General features: G+C 45.7%; 5 protein-coding genes across 6 annotated transcripts in view; 2 read left to right on the top strand and 3 right to left on the bottom strand.

The window, feature by feature from the left end:
- The window catches only part of LOC144481037 (uncharacterized), a 297,288-nt gene that overhangs the window by 142,380 nt on the left and 138,069 nt on the right, over positions 1-16,839 (bottom strand). The gene's annotated exons all lie outside the window — the stretch shown is intronic.
- Positions 1-16,839, bottom strand: part of LOC144481041 (uncharacterized) — a 211,559-nt gene that overhangs the window by 58,130 nt on the left and 136,590 nt on the right. The window lies entirely within an intron of this gene.
- On the top strand, positions 1,689-6,063 carry LOC144481036 (uncharacterized). The gene is made up of 2 exons (XM_078200680.1): positions 1,689-1,823; positions 4,479-6,063. The coding sequence occupies exon 2, from the start codon at positions 4,829-4,831 to the stop codon at positions 5,669-5,671; it is 843 nt and encodes a 280-aa protein (XP_078056806.1). The 5' UTR covers positions 1,689-1,823; positions 4,479-4,828; the 3' UTR covers positions 5,672-6,063.
- LOC144480888 (uncharacterized) lies at positions 8,644-10,844 on the bottom strand (the record flags this gene model as incomplete). The annotated part of the gene is made up of 1 exon (XM_078200520.1): positions 8,644-10,844. A coding segment is annotated over one exon (1,191 nt), but the record flags the coding sequence as incomplete, so codon positions are not given.
- LOC144481047 (uncharacterized) lies at positions 13,393-16,169 on the top strand. 2 transcript variants are annotated; one of them, XM_078200698.1, is made up of 2 exons: positions 13,393-13,619; positions 15,126-16,169. In XM_078200698.1, the coding sequence occupies exon 2, from the start codon at positions 15,233-15,235 to the stop codon at positions 15,815-15,817; it is 585 nt and encodes a 194-aa protein (XP_078056824.1). In that variant the 5' UTR covers positions 13,393-13,619; positions 15,126-15,232; the 3' UTR covers positions 15,818-16,169. The 2 variants fall into 2 exon arrangements, with proteins under 2 accessions (XP_078056824.1, XP_078056825.1); XM_078200699.1 differs by having other exon boundaries at positions 13,395-13,619; positions 15,010-16,169.

The following is a 16,839-nucleotide window of genomic DNA, read 5'->3' as shown; positions in this document are numbered from 1 at the left end:
AAATGGAGTTTAACCCTGATAAATGTGAGGTGATTCATTTTGGTAGGACTAATTTAAATGTGGATTACAGGGTCAAAGGTAGGGTTCTGAAGACTGTGGAGGAACAGAGAGATCTTGGGGTCCATATCCACAGATCTCTAAAGGTTGCCACTCAAGTGGATAGAGCTGTGAAGAAGGCATATAGTGTGTTAGCTTTTATTAACAGGGGGTTGGAGTTTAAGAGCCGTGGGGTTATGCTGCAACTGTACAGGACCTTGGTGAGACCGCATTTGGAATATTGCGTGCAGTTCTGGTCACCTCACTATAAGAAGGATGTGGAAGCGCTGGAAAGAGTGCAGAGGAGATTTACCAGGATGCTGCCTGGTTTGGAGTGTCGGTCTTATGAGGAAAGGTTGAGGGAGCTGGGGCTGTTCTCTCTGGAGCGGAGGAGATTGAGGGGAGACTTAATAGAGGTTTATAAAATGATGAAGGGGATAGATCGAGTGAACGTTCAAAGACTATTTCCTCGGGTGGATGGAGCTATTACGAGGGGGCATAACTATAGGGTTCATGGTGGGAGATATAGGAAGGATATCAGAGGTAGGTTCTTCACGCAGAGAGTGGTTGGGGTGTGGAATGGACTGCCTGCAGTGATAGTGGAGTCAGACACTTTAGGAACATTTAAGCGGTTATTGGATAGGCACATGGAGCACACCAGGATGGTAGGGAGTGGGATAGCTTGATCTTGGTTTCAGATGAAGGTCGGCACAACATCGTGGGCCGAAGGGCCTGTTCTGTGCTGTACTGTTCTATGTTCTATGGATAGATTTTTAACCATTAAGGGAATTAAGGGTTATGGGGAGCGGGTGTGTAAGTGGAATTGAACCCACTATCAAATCAGCCATGATCTTATTGAATGGCGGAGCAGGCTTGAAGGGCGAGATGGCCTACTCCTGCTCCTATTTCTTATGTTCTTATCTCCACATCTGGAAATATATCACCATTCCTTCACAGTCGCTGGGTCAAAATCATGGAATTCTCTCCCTACCAGCGGGGTGGATGTACCTGCACAACATGGACTGCAGTGGGTTCAGGTCCCATACATCACAAAGGTCGACACTCCTGCGCCCCCGACAAACATGGCGATCGCACCTGCACCCTGTTGCACATTGCCCCTGACAAAGATGCCGGCCGCACATGCGCACTGATAGACATTGCCACCGACACATTGGCGGCCGTCAGCCCAGGCCCAACACGACAAGTTGCGCCTCCAATTTGGTACCAACTGGGCGCCCGGAAAGTTATTTTCCGGGGTTTGGGTTTGAACAACATGTTTACGAAGCCTCTCCACCCACCCACCACATTCATCGCTCTCTGCGCGCCGCCCTCGACCTTAAACTGATCTCGGATTCGAGTTAAAACCGTCCGTCCGCCGCCATTACCCGCACTGCGCATGCTTCAGACCCCTCCCCCTATTCACTCTGGTTGGAGGACCAGCCGCTCCCGCTCGGTCCGCCAGCCCCGCCCCCTTTTCCTATTGGTCCGGAGCTGCCGTCAATCAGTCCCTGGGCATTGTGACGTTGAGCATGCGCAGTGCAGCTCATGTCCAGGGACAGGCGCTTGTTTGTCTGATCTTCAGGCGGGAAGGAGGCGGATAAGCGGAGGCAGCGTTCGGGGCAGTGGGTGGGAGGGGAGGCTCCACACACCCAGTGGAGGCTTCAACACCCCCAATAAGGAACTAGCGGCACCGCCTCAACACCCAACACAACGGCAGCTGCAGCGCTTTCTCCCGGGGCCAGGCCCCAGTGGACAAATGTGGCTTCAGGAAGGAAATGCAGCAATGGGTTTGATTTTATTTATTGTCACATGTATTGGGATACAGTGAAAAGTATTGTTTCTTGCGCGGTATACAGACAAAGCATACTGTTCATAGAGTACATAGGGGAGTAGGAAAGGAGAGAGTGCAGAATATAGTGTTACAGTTACAGAAAGGGTGAAGAGAGAGATCAGCTCAATATGAGGTAGGTCCATTCAAAAGGAGGAGGCTTTGGAGAGGGTACAGAAAAGATTTACCAGGATGTTGCCTGGTATGGAGGGCATTAGCTATGAGGAGAGGTTGGAGAAACTTGGTTTGTTCTCACTGGAACGACGGAGGTTGAGGGGCGACCTGATGGAAGTCTACAAGATTATGAGGGGCATAGAATCATAGAAACCCTACAGTGCAGAAAGAGGCCATTTGGCCCATCGAGTCTGCACCGACCACAATCCCACCCAGGCCCCCACACCCCTACATATTTACCCGCTAATCCCTCTAACCTACGCATCTCAGGACACTAATGGGCAATTTTAGCACGGCCAATCAACCTAACCTGCACATCTTTGGACTGTGGGAGGAAACAGGAGCACCCGGAGGAAACCCACGCAGACATGAGGAGAATGTGCAAACTCCACACAAACAGTAACCCAAGCCGGGAATCGAACCCGGGTCCCTGGAGCTGTGAAGCAGTAGTGCTAACCACTGTGCTACCGTGCCGCATGGACAGAGTGGATAGTCAGAAACTTTTTCCCAGGATGGAAGAGTCAATTACTAGGGGGCACAGGTTTAATGTGTGAGGGGCAAGGTTTAAAGGAGATGTATGAGACAAGTTTTTTATGATGTGGAGATGCCGGCGTTGGACTGGGGTAAACGCAGTAAGAAGTTTAACAACACCAGGTTAAAGTCCAACAGTTTTATTTGGTAGCAAAAGCCACACAAGCTTTCGGAGCTCTAAGCCCCTTCTTCAGGTGAGTGGGGATTCTGTTCACAAACAGAGCTTATAAAGACACAGACTCAATTTACATGAATAATGGTTGGAATGCGAATACTTACAACTAATCAAGTCTTTAAGAAACAAAACAATGTGAGTGGAGAGAGCATCAAGACAGGCTAAAAAGATCTGTCCACAGTTGCGTGGACCTGCAGAGTTTCACTGGCTGTCTTGTCTGGAGACAATACACATCTTTTTAGCCTGTCTTGATGCTCTCTCCACTCACATTGTTTTGTTTCTTAAAGACTTGATTAGTTGTAAGTATTTGCATTCCAACCATTATTCATGTAAATTGAGTCTGTGTCTTTATAAGCTCTGTTTGTGAACAGAATTCCCACTCACCTGAAGAAGGGGCTTAGAGCTCCGAAAGCTTGTGTGGCTTTTGCTACCAAATAAACCTGTTGGACTTTAACCTGGTGTTGTTAAACTTCTTACAAGTTTTTTACACAGAGGGTGGTGGGTGCCTGGAACTTGCTGCCGGGGGAGAAAGTAGAAGCAGATATGATAGTGACTTTTAAGGGGCTTTTTGACAAATACATGAATAGGATGGGAATGGAGGGATATGGTCCCCGGAAGGGTAGGGGGTTTTAGTTCAGTCAGGCAGCATGGTCGGTGCTGGCTTGGAGGGCCAAAGGGCCTGTTTCTGTGCTGTAAGTTTCTTTGTTCTTTGTTTGTAAAAGTCTGATAGCAGCAAGGAAGAAGCTGTTCTTGAGTCGGTTGGTATGTGACCTCAGACTTTTGTATCTTTTTCCCGACGGAAAAAGATAGAAAAGAGAATTTCCAGGATAAGTGGGGTCCTTGATTATGCTGGCTGCTTTTCTGAGGCAATAGGAAATGTAGACAGTGTCAATGGATAAGAGGCTGATCTGCGTGATGCACTGGGCCACATTCACACTCCTTGTAGTTTCTTGCACTCTTGGTCAGAGCAGCAGCAATACCAAGCTGTGATGTCCCTGTAAAAATTGATGAGAGTCGTAGTTGACATGTTGAATTTCCTTAGCCTCTTGAGAAAGTAGAGGCGTTGGTGGGCTTTCTTAACTAAAGCAGCAGTTTCGAGGGACCAGGACAGGTTGTTGTGATCTGAACACCTAGAAACTTGAGCTCTCAACCATTTCCACTTTGTCACCGTTGATGTAGACAGGGCGTGTCTTCCACTACATTGCCTGAAATGTTGTATATATTCCAGTGATAGTTGGAAGAAGTCCATGCTGACTCTCTGTACATCAATCCACTCAGTCCCATTTCCCCTCCATAACTCTGTTCCCTTTTTAATTCCTTCACACCTATCTGATTTATTTTTCAAATCATTGATCATTTCTGATTCCACCATGCACAGAAGCAGTGGGGTGAGGTCGTGACCACTCGTGAATGAAATTGGTCCTCACATCTCCTTTCTGTTGCTGATCAATGATATGTTTAGTAATGTGGACATTGGGTAGCAGCCTGCATGAAGATTTTCAGGTCTCTTTGTACTGGACAGGAGCATGGGTCTGTCAATCAGCCTGAATCAGCACCTTCAGGAGAATTGGGAGGGTGTGTATGAGGTACAGCAGTATGACAATGGGGGGGAGAGTGTGTGGGATGGAGATTTACAACTTTAGGGAATGAGAAAGCAAAGAATATTTCATGGAAACTAGAATGGTCTGTTTTGAATTTCAGTCCTATACTTACACTGATAACTTCTATAAACAGGATATTAGAAGGAGAGAATTTACAGACTGAAATCTCACACCAAACGTCACAACAAGATGTTACAAAGTCACTGGATTCATCAGGACCTGAATATAATTGCCGTTTGAATGTATGAGAAGAAATGTTTGTTTGTTCTGTCTGTGGGAAAAGATTTCAAACATCAGTGTGACTGGACAAGAATGGAGACCCCACACACCTGAGTGAGAGTGTTCCAGTGAACTGACTGTGGAAAGAGCTTCAACCAGTAACACAGCCTGAAAAACATCACCCCATTCACAGCGAGGAGAAACTGTACATGTGTTCTGTACTTGGATGTGGAATCAACTCATTATCAAAAGGACACTGGCACCATGGAGAGACCATGGAAATGTGGGGACTGTGGGAAGGGATTCCAGTGCCCATCTGCACTGGACACACATCGACGAGTTCACACTGGGGAGAGGCCGTTCACCTGCTCTGTGTGTGGGAAGGGATTCAGTATATCAACCACCCTGCTGAGACACCAGCGAGTTCATTCTGGGGAGAGGCCGTTCACCTGCTCCGTGTGTGGGAAAGGATTCACTCAGTTATCCAGCCTGCTGACCCACCAGCGAGTTCACACCGGGGAGAGGCCTTTCGCCTGCTCAGACTGTGGGAAAGGATTCAGCGATCGTTCCACCCTGTGGAGGCACCGGCGAGTTCACTCTGGGGAGAGGCCGTTCACCTGCTGTGTGTGTGGGAAGGGATTCAGTCATTCATCCACCCTGCAGACACACCGTGTCACTCACATGAATGAGAGACTGTTTAAATGCTCAGACTGTGGGCGTAGCTTCAAAAGCTCTCAGACTCTGATGGGCCACCAGCGCATTCACACTGAGGACAGACCGTTCAGCTGCTCTTACTGCGTGAAGAGATTTAGAACATCATCCCAACTGCTAATACACCAGCGAGTTCACACTGGGGAGACACCCTTCACCTGCTCTGTGTGCAGGAAGGGTTTCAGTCATTCATCCACCCTGTTGGCACACCAGCGAGTTCATACTGGGGAGAGGCCATTCACTTGCTCTGACTGTGGGAAGGGATTCACTCAGATCTCCAATCTGCTCACACACCAGCGAGTTCACACTGGGGAGAGGCCGTTCAGCTGCTCTGAGTGTGGGAATAGATTTAAACGGTCATCTCACCTGCTAAGACACCAGCGAATTCACAAGTGATGACAGGGGTTGGATTCTGCTGTTCTTGCTGCTGTTAATCACATCCAGGACTGAACCATGTTCATTCTGACAGTTGCTGAAGTGAGAGGGTTGGAGGGTTTCTTTCTGCTGGACTGACCGACCTCATGGCTTTGCTGCCAGTGGGTCGATGCTGTTTGAATTTGGGAGTGCACATTTTACTGAAATGACCCACAAACACCAGGTAAATCAAAAATAAATACATTTGTCTCTGTTCCAGTGAGTCTACAGCACAGGGCCAGGCCAGTCGGCTCAATTGGTCTGTGTCAGTATTTATGCTCCACATGAGCCTCCACCCACCCCTCTTCCTCTCCCCCATCAGCATATCCTTCTATTCCTCTCTCCCTCATGTATGTATCTAGCTTCCCCTTCAATGTATCCATGTTATTCACCTCAACCACTCACTGGTAGCGAGTTCCACATTCGCGTCATCTTCCTCATCTCTGGAACCATTGTGGTAAATCTCCTCTCGACTCTCTCAAGGACCCTCACATCCTTCCTAAAGTGTGGTGACCAGAACTGGGCTCAGTATTCTGTTGTGGCCTCACCAGAGCTTTAAAACTATCAGAATAACTTCCCTGCTTTTGTTCTCAATTCCCCGATTTCTGAAGCCCAAGATCCAAAATACTCCAAACAAGAATATCGGACCTTTTTGCTGAACATAAAAAGCATTTTAACAACCTTCTTAAAATGGCTAAATAAGATTTTGTCCAATGAAGGAACGAGTTGTTGGCACAGAAAGAAGCCATTTTGAACTTGCTCTCTCCAAAAGAGAATCCAGAATGTTTGATTCTTGGAAATGAAATTAAAAATGAAGTTCCAGCTACAACAGAGCAAGAAGAAGACATTTCAATGTGGAATTGAGTGGAATATTCTCTCTGGATTTAAACAATGGAGGAACTGCAAACATGGAAGAAAGTAAAGTTCAAAATGTGAACTCTGAACAGACTGTTTTCAGAATTGGAAATCCACAACTGAACAGCAATGAGGACTGTCCTCTTGCAGAAGAAACTATAATTAGTAAAAATTACTATAATTATTGAAAGAAGAAAACTTTCAGAAAACACTACAAGGAGTAATATTTTCCATCTTCAGTGGACTGAATTCCTGGACATGGAACCCAGCAGTGTGCTGTCACCAAGCTGGACTTGTGAATGTGAAGTGGACAATGGAGGGATTATTATGTCTGTTGCAGGTTATAAGATAGATCAACACAGGAAAACAGTGGACTTAGGAACAGGAGGAGGCCATTTGGCCCTTCGAGCCTGCTCCACCATTCAATAAGATCATGGCTGTTGTTAAGATATACAGTATGTTTTACATTGTAATATTCTAAATGGGATATTATAGAGTGATACATTTTCATGTCATCCAGGGAATATGTTGTGAAGATTTAGTTTAATAATTCATGTGTTTTAGAAATATTAATTTTGGATTTTTAAAAAAATGTAACAACTGGAAAACCTGGTTTGAGAATCTGATAAAAACACCCTGAGGGAATTCGCAGTCACAAGGTGTGGCCCATGTTGGTTTAAGAAGTCAAAGCTAGAAGGATAACACGGCAGCTGGGCTCTTTTAGCTGGAGACATTGGGTCTGACAATTTTTTTCCTGTCTTTGTTAGAGAGGGGAATTCTTCACGCAGACCTCAAGAAAAAAGGTTTGGTTCTGAAACTAAAAGTTAATTAATTTAAACATCTTTTGGACATCTCAACTGATCTGTTACCATGAGGATAAGTGATTCAGGGTGGTCTTGGTTGGAATTCTGGGTGTTTTTCACAGAAAGCAGGCAGTCTGCAGTTAGCTTGGGAGCTGTGGGACCAGGAGCTGTGGACCAGCTGTGGGACCGGGAGCTGTGGACCAGCTGTGGGACCGGGAGCTGTGAACCAGCTGTGGGACCGGGAGCTGTGAACCAGCTGTGGGAGCAGGAGCTGTGAACCAGCTGTGGGACCGGGAGCTGTGAACCAGCTGTGGGACCAGGAGCTGTGAACCAGCTGTGGGACCGGGAGCTGTGAACCAGCTGTGGGAGCGGGAGCTGTGACCCAGCTGTGGGAGCGGGAGCTGTGAACCAGCTGTGGGACCGGGAGCTGTGAACCAGCTGTGGGAGCGGGAGCTGTGAACCAGCTGTGGGACCGGGAGCTGTGAACCAGCTGTGGGACCGGGAGTTGTGAACCAGCTGTGGGACCGGGAGCTGTGAACCAGCTGTGGGACCGGGAGCTGTGAACCAGCTGTGGGAGCGGGAGCTGTGAACCAGCTGTGGGACCGGGAGCTGTGAACCAGCTGTGGGACCGGGAGCTGTGAACCAGCTGTGGGACTGGGAGCTGTGAACCAGCTGTGAGACCAGAAGCCGAGGAGGTCATTAGGAACCATGGGTGTTCCCAATGTTTAAATCCCTCAGCAAGAAGGCAGTGAAGCCCATGCTTGGATTGAGGAGTCCATGTTTTGAGTCAATTTTGAAATCTCAAAGGAAAGTTGGAGAGTTGTTTAGCCGAAAGCTAATAGAAGGATCCTCATGAAATCTTGGAGTCTGGAGAATAGCTGGGATACTGAGGAGAATTAAAGTGAATTCTGGGAGCTTTGACATACCTTTGGGATTTGTCCCAGGAACAGAAGTGAATGCACATTCAAGATATTAAGTATAAGGGCATTCTTGTCGAGGAGTAAGGGTTTAAAAAGTACAAAAAAGGAAAAATGCTGCAAAACCTCAGCAGGTCTGGCAGCATCTGTAGAGAGTGAAAACAGAGTTCATGTTTTGAGTCAGAACTGAGTTTACAGCATAAATCTTTACAAAATATGATTCATCGAGCTGGTTTTTAATATTCTGTTTATATTCAGTAAAGTTTGATTTTGTTTAAAAACCTGGAATCTTGTGATGAGTGTTTGGATTTCTCACTGAACGTTAATGTTCTCGACCCGAATTATAACAACACACAATATTTCAAAACAATTTGAAAAATATAACCATGATGGTCTTTATTTTGTACAAAGTATTACATTATAAGACACCCCTCATCGAGGATCTACAATAATTTCTTAGCTTGAGCACCAGTGAAACAATCAGATAAATGAATAAAAATTGTACTAATTGTCGTCCCTTCTGAATCAGGAGGGTTATCCCCAGCACAGAGGGTCATTTGGAATTTTTCCCACAGACCAATTAACAGGGATTATACTCTCAAACCATCTGAAGTGAATTCTTTATATGAATCGTCCAGGCCGGTGCAGCTATCAACTTGCAGTTTGGCTGATCAGCTGAGATTTTCTGCAGCATTTCATCGATCACCGAGTGATTCCTTTCACAGAGTCCATCACTGAAAGGACTTTCAGCTGCCGTGTTCCTGACCAGAATGTTCATGGTTTCACACACGTCTCAAAACTCATCATTCAGAAACTGAGCTGGTGCCACAGGTCCAGCCCCAAGGGCCAAGGGAAGGTTCACTGTTGGGATGTGATGGCATCCTCCAATAATTTTTATACATTGTACACTTTGCATTGGTCTCTTGTATGAGTCTCAGATACTCTTCATCAACCGCTCCTGCATCTTGAAGCAGGACTTTTAATCTTTGGCAAGTAGTGTGAACAAATTATCTGTGTAGTTTTAATATAATTTGCATATTTCCCTTTGATTTTTATCAAAGCTATCATTATTCATTCTAAAACATTCAGATTGGAAACGTCAGGTATTTTTAAACATTCTCTGTCACCATGTATAATCCTGACCGCCTTCTGGTGAAGGAGGAAACTGGTTCCAATCTTTACTTGGTATAGATTTATTCACAGAGTGAAACATTACAGGTATATAACTCCTCATACCATTCCATGCTCTGTCAGTAAGTGTCTATATGTGCTCATGTAAACATCTAATCAATGTCCACTGCTTGTATATATTTAACCCCAAATTATACAATTAACACCCGCAGGCAGAGTATTTAAAAGGTCTCTAATCGGTGTGACTGCCATAATGTCTCAGCAGGTTGGATGACTCAGTGAATCCTTTCCTACACTCAGAGCAGGTGAACAGCCTCTCTCCTCCGTGTGAACTTGCTTGTGTTTCCGCAGGCTGGAAGGATCAGCAAATCCCTTCCCACATTCAGAGCAGGTGAAAGGCTTCTCCCCGGTGTGAACTCGACGGTGTGTCCGCAGACTGGACGACTCAGTGAATCCTTTCCCACACACACAGCAGATGAATGGCCTCTCCCCGGTGTGAACTCGCCGGTGTTTCCAGAGGCTGGAGGAATCAGTGAATCCCTTCCCACACTCAGTGCAACTGAACGGTCTCTCTCCAGAGTGAATTCGCTGGTGTGTCAGCAGACTAGTGGACCTAGTAAATCCCTTCCCACACACAGAGCAGGGGAATGACCTCTCTCCAGTGTGAACTGCCTGGTGTCGCAGCAAGGTTGATAACTGAGTGAATCCCTTCCCACACACGGAGCAGGTGAATGACCTCTCCCCAGTGTGAACTGCCTGGTGGTTCTGCAGGGTAGATGATGCACTGAATCCTTTCCCACACACGGTGCAAGTGAACGGCCTCTCCCCGGTGTGAACTCGCTGATGTATCAGCAGGTGAGATGACCGAGTGAATCCCTTCCCACAGTCAGAGCAGGTGTATGGCCTCTGCCCGGTGTGAACTCTCTGGTGCTTCTGCAGAGCAGAGGAATCACTGAATCCCTTCCCACACTCTGAGCAGCTGAACAGCTTCTCCCTGGCGTGTATTTGCTGGTGTCTCCGCAGGTTGGATGAAAGAGTGAATCCCTTCCCACACACTGAGCAAGCAAATGACCTCTCCCCAGTGTGAACTCGCTTGTGTCTCCGGAGGCTGGATGAATCCCCGAACCTCTTCCCACACTCAATGCAGGTGAAAGGCCTCTCCCCCGTGTGAATGCGTCCGTGTGTCAGAAGACGGGATGAATCAGTGAAACCCTTCCCACATTCAGAGCAGGTGAATGGCCTCTCCCCAGTGTGAATTTTCTGATGTGTCAGCAGGTTGGATAACTGAGAGAATCCCTTCCCACAATCAGGGCAGGTGAATGGCTTCTCCCCAGTGTGACTGCGTCGATGAATCTCCAGCTCACACGGTGCTTTGAATCTTTTTCCACAGTCCCCACATTTCCACTGTTTCTCCCTGATGCGGGAGGCCGCCTGTCCCTCCAGGTTTGACAATCAGATGAAGCCTCGTCCTCACTGAGAACAGATGTACAGTCCCTCTCAATGTAAATGGGGCAATGCTTTTCAGGCTGTGTAACCTGAACACACACTCAGGTTTGTACTTCTCAGTGCTTTTCCAGTCACACTAATGTTCAATCTTTTTCCACAGACAGAAACAAACCCAAACAATTCTCCTTCTCGAGTCAAAGGCCAATGATATTCACGTTGTGATTAATCGAGTGACTGTCAGATCTGAACGTAATGTTTTGTTTTGATATTTCTGTTCTGTAAATCCTCCCCTTCTAATATCCTGTGAAAGAAGTTTACAAAAGTGAACACCATGCACATAGAAAAGAAATTCAGAATGGACAATTCTCGATTCAATGAAACTATTTTCTATTCTTTTATTCCTGAAAAGTTGTAAATTTCTGTCCCACACATTCTGCACCGAATCTTCACCCTCCCGATTCTGCTGAAGCTGCTGGTTCATGCTCCAGGACACACAGACCTGAGAATCTTCAGGCAAGCTGTTCACCGATATATCCCTTATATTCATATAGAACTGGACTATCATTTGTGTAAAAGTGCTACATTACTTTATTAGAGAGAGGTCGGGAATATGTGTAGAAGGTTATTTTGGACTTCAAGTAGTCATAAACTGGAATTCACCCCACATGCGGATGGTGAAAGCAGAGAGAACCCATGATTTCAAATGATGTTGGTCATTCAAAAGAAATAAACCTGTCGGACAGTGATACAGAGGGGGAATGGGACCCACTGGATTGTTCTATGGAGAGTTGACATGGACTCGAGTTGCCAAATGGACTCTTTTGTGCTGCAATGTCTCACTGACTGGAAATATATAACACAACTATATTACTATATTCCAAGAATAGAAATAAAAAATAAATACTTTACTGCAGCACCAAAAATAATACATCTAACATGTACAATAACAAAACTAGAAACACCTCTGTTATGATCTCCATAGAGACTGATAATCTTCAAATAAACAATTTCCCAGACAATCCCAATGGAATAAACCAAAGAATAAGGTTTCATTAATTTCATACTTTTACTGCAATAACCAAACTAAAATCAACATAAATGAAGCATGCATTCACAGACAATGGTACTTGAACAGACAGGATAAATTTGACTTTAAATAGTTCAGACAATAACAACAGGTTCCACAAAATCACAAAGATTTACAAATATTTACAAGCATCACAAACCAGCCTCCCATCCATTGACTCACGGTAGCACAGTGGTTAGCACTGCTGCTTCACAGCTCCAGGGACCTGGGTTCGATTCCCAGCTTGGGTCACTGTCTGTGTGGAGTTTGCACATTCTCCTCGTGTCTGCGTGGGTTTCCTCCGGGTGCTCCGGTTTCCTCCCACAGTCTAAAGATGTGCAGGTTAGATTGATTGGCCATGCTAAAATTGCCCCTTAGTGTCCTGGGATGCGTAGATTAGAGGGATTAGTGGGTAAAATATGTAGGGATATGGGGGTAGGGCCTGGGTGGGATTGTGGTCGGTGCAGACTCGATGGGCCGAATGGCCTCTTTCTGTGCTGTCGGGTTTCTATGACTCTGATTACACTTCTCGCTGCCTTGGCAAAGCAGCCAGCATAATTAAGAACCCCACGCACCCCGGACATTCTCTCCTCCACCTTCTTCCATAGGGAAAAAGATACAAAAGTCTGAGGTCACGTACCAACCGACACAAGAACAGCTTTGTCCCTGCTGCTGTCAGACTTTTGAATGGACCTACCTTGCATGAAGTTGATCTTTCTCTACCCTAGCTATAACTGTAACACTACATTCTGCACTCTCTTGTTTCCTTCTCTATGAACGGTATGCTTTGTCTGGATAACGTGCAAAAAACAATACTTTTCACTGTATGTTAATACATGTGACAATAATAAATCAAATAAAATCAAATCAAACATTTCCCCCCTCCACATATTTGGCTCTAATTCTAGTTACATAGTCCCACAACTCCCTAAATTTCCCAGGTATAGGTTCAGCTCCTTTCCCTTTACAGGAGGTTCGACTGGACTCTTTCCCTACAGCCCATTTCCACAGGCAGCCCCAGGAGTCACAGCCTCTGGATCTCTCACTGGTAGATTCTCCCAATCAGCCTTTTTGTTCTCCTTTTTCCAGCTGCTCAGACTCCCTCCCCATCTCCCACTCACAGCTTCACTGTTCATTGAACTCTTCCCTTCCCTCCTGAACACCTCTCACACCCTGCCTGTTCTTTATCTGCAACACAAACAAACTGTTTTACTCACAGATGTGGGACACAGGAAGAAGGTTCAGTCTGTGTGAAGCTCAACCTCCTGTGTCACAAAGCCCACCCACTGATTGGCTGGAGTACAAGAGTCCTTCCGGTCTGCCAGGGCTCCCGATTGGCCAGACCTCGGAGGAGGGGCATCAATGGATCTCTATCCGGGGGGAGGGGGTGGAGAGGCGACAGCTTCCGAGCCTGCGCACTGGAACATCAGAACGTCACCGTGGAGCGGATTGATTCCTATTGGCTGCTTCAGGCAGGGCTCCATTGTGACGTCACAACGCGGAAGTTGGCCAACAAGCTTCAGAGTGAAACTTCCTCCTCTGGGCCAACATCTGGGAGGAAATCAATGTTTCCCCCTTTCCATTTCTTTTCTCATTCTGGGGGAAATTGGGGACTTGCAGCAACTGAAGGGAAAGGAAGTGAATCCAGGGAGGCTGCAGACTCTGGAAAGGTTACAGACGGACACCAGAATTAGGAGCAGGACTAGGCCCAGGTATCTTTTTCTTTCTCTCTCAAAGACATTGACAACCTTTAACTCCCTAAGTTTGACAGATTTATTCATCTGGATAATAGGATAGCTCTTACCCAATGTTCACAATTAAAGGGGGAGTTTCCCAGGAGAGGGCTAATATTTAAATGAACAGTAAATTAGTATGGGACAGAGATATGTTTAACGTAGTTATATGTTATATACTATGTTATTTATGATTCCCTATTTCTTGTCTTGGAATATATAGCACTTTGTCAATGTTACCTATTTGATTCGATTTATTATTGTCCCTTGTCCAAAAATGTGCGGATAAAAGCAAATTACTGCAGATGCTGGAATCTGAAACCAAAAGAGAAAATGCTGGAAAATCTCAGCAGGTCTGGCAGCATCTGTAAGGAGAGAAAAGAGCTGACGGTTCGAGTCCAGATGACCCTTTGTCAAAGCTAAAAGGCATAGAAAGTGGGAGATATTTATGCTGCAGGGTGAGGGACTGAAAGATGAGTCATAGCCACAGAAACCAGGGGAAAAGGCTGCTAATGGCAGTCCATAGAGAGAATAAAGGGTGTGAATGGCCTAATGGCAGAGAAGCTGAAAAGTATCGTTTTTTGCGTACTATACAGGCAAAGCATACTGTACATAGAAAAGGAAAGGAGAGGCAGAGTATGTAGTGTTACAGTCATATATATTTTCAGTGATGCAAACATTACAGCATGGAAAGAATCCATTTGGCAACTCAAATCCATGGCAACTCTCTGTAGAGCAATTCAGTCAGTTCCATTCTCCCTCTATATCCTCATTCTCCTGAGTTTCATGTCACAAATAGGCAGTCTTGATGATGATATGTGGCTGGAAGCTCATCTTGGGGTGAAATATTTCATCCCAAGACAGTTGCTAGGAAGAGGGGTAGATTTGCTGGTGAGTGAGTGGAATTTGTAGTGGGAACTGAATTCAATGGGTTCAGTCTTCCCAGTATTTATATGGAAGAAATTTCTGTTCTTTTAGTACTGGATGTCAGACAAGCCAGAATGGTGTGTGAGTTAGAAGCGAACTTGGAGGTGATGGTGTTCACATCTACCTGCTACCTTGGTCCTTATAGGTGATGGAGATTGAGAGTTTGGGAGATTCTGTAAAAGTTCCCATCGAGTTGTAGATGTTTGAAATCCTTCTTCTTCACCACTGCCTCTCCTACTTCTCTCTGTCACCTCACACAGTGCCCAGATTCTTGTGTAGATCCAGACCAGGTGGCACATACCCTTTCCTGAAGGACATTAGTGAATCAGTTGGGTTTTTATGACAATTCAGCAGCTTTCATGATTCATTCAGCTCAATTTCACAACTTGCCTTTGTGTTTTTGTGGGTTCTCTCTCACTCCCTTTTTTCTGTTTTAAATCAGTTTGACAGGGTGTTAGGAGGATTTGCAGTGGGGAAACAAAAACCAAACGTGATATCAGAACCTGATGGAGTCGGCCAAGTTATTGTAACCTGAATATCATTGTGTTTTGAATATAGAAGAAAACAGCACCATTCGCAATGGAAACTGTACACGTGTTCTGTGTGGACAAGTCTTCAACCAATCATCCAGCCTTTCGGAACATAATTGCAGTCACAACAAGGAGATGGCATGGAAATGTGAGGACTGTGGGAAGGGATTCAAATACCCATCGCAGCTGGAAACTCATCGACGCCGTCACACTGGGGAGAGGCCATTCACCTGCTCCCGATGCGGGAGGGGATTCATTCAGTCATCCAGCTTGTGTATACACCAAAGGATTCACACTGAGGAGAGACCATTCAGCTGCTGTGTGTGCAGGAAGGGATTCAATCAGTCATTCAACCTAGCATCACACAAGCGAGTTCACACTGGGGAGAGGCCGTTCACTTGCTCCCAGTGTGGGAAGAAATTCAGTCAGTCAGCCAACCTCGCAAAACACCGGCGAATTCACACTGAGGCCAGACCATTCACCTGCTCTGTGTGGGGGAAGAAATTCAAGGAGTCATCCAACCGAGCAAAACACCAGCGAGTTCACACTGGGGAGAGGCCATTCGTCTGTTCCCAGTGTGGGAAGGGATTTACTCACTCAGCCAATCTGCTGAGACACCAGCGAGTTCACACTGGGGAGAAGCCATTCATCTGCTGTATGTGTGGGAAGGGATTCAGTCAGTCATCCACTCTGCTGACACATCAGCGAATTCATAAGTAATTATTGTGATTGGATTTTGCTGTTTTTCATATTCAGACTGAACCACATTCATTTGAGTCTATTTCTGCTGAATTGAAAAATAACCCCAGCTCTGTTACATAGAAACATGCATAGAAAATAGAATCAGGAACAGGCCATTCGGCCCTTCGAGCCTGCTCCACCATTCATTATTATCATGGCTGATCATCAAAATCAATATCCTGATCCTGCCTCTTCTCCCCCACCCCTCCTCATCCATATCCCTTGATACCTTTAGCCCCAAGAGCCAAATCTACTTCCTTCCTGAAATCCTTCGAGGAGGAGTGCTCCGAAAGCTTATGGCTTTTGCTACCAAATAAACCTGTTGGACTTTAACCTGGTGTTGTGAGACTTCTTACTAGATGGAATTTAACACAGACAAACGTGAGGTGATGTAATTTGGAAGGTCTACTGCAGAAGGAAAGTATACAGTAAATGCTAGAGTCCTTAGAAATGTTGGCGTACAGAGGGATCTAAGTGTGCAGATCCACAGTACCCTGAACGTGGCAACTCAGGTGGACAAAGTGGTCAAGAGGGCGAATCGCATGCTGGTCTTAAATCGGTCGAGACGCTGAGTATAAGAATTGGGAAAACATGTTGCAGCTGTATAAGACTTTGGTTATGCTGACCCTAGCAACTTCCCTACTACCTACATTAGGCTCAGTAGTCTATAGTTCCCCACTTTCTCGCTTCCTCCCTTTTTGAATCATGGGATATTCTTTTGTGAATTCAGAAGCAAAGTACGAATTTAGTTCCTCAGCCACTTCTTTATTCCCCGTTATGAATTCTCCTGTTTCTGACTGTAAAGGGCCTACATTCGTTTTGTCAACCTTTTTCTCTTTACATACCTATAGAACCTTTTACACTCAGTTTTTATGTTCCCCACTAGCTTACTTTCATATTCTAATTTCTCCTTCTGAATCAATTCCTTGGTCCTCCTTTGCTGTATTTTAAACTGCTCCCAATCCTCAGGTCTTTTGCTTTTTCTTGCCAATTTTTATGCT

The sequence above is a fragment of the Mustelus asterias genome, chromosome 30, assembly GCF_964213995.1.
Source record: "Mustelus asterias chromosome 30, sMusAst1.hap1.1, whole genome shotgun sequence".
Taxonomy (NCBI): Eukaryota; Metazoa; Chordata; class Chondrichthyes; order Carcharhiniformes; family Triakidae; genus Mustelus; species Mustelus asterias.
The sequence above is the reverse complement of the archived record's forward strand: the minus strand, read 5'-3'. Positions and strand labels throughout refer to the sequence as shown.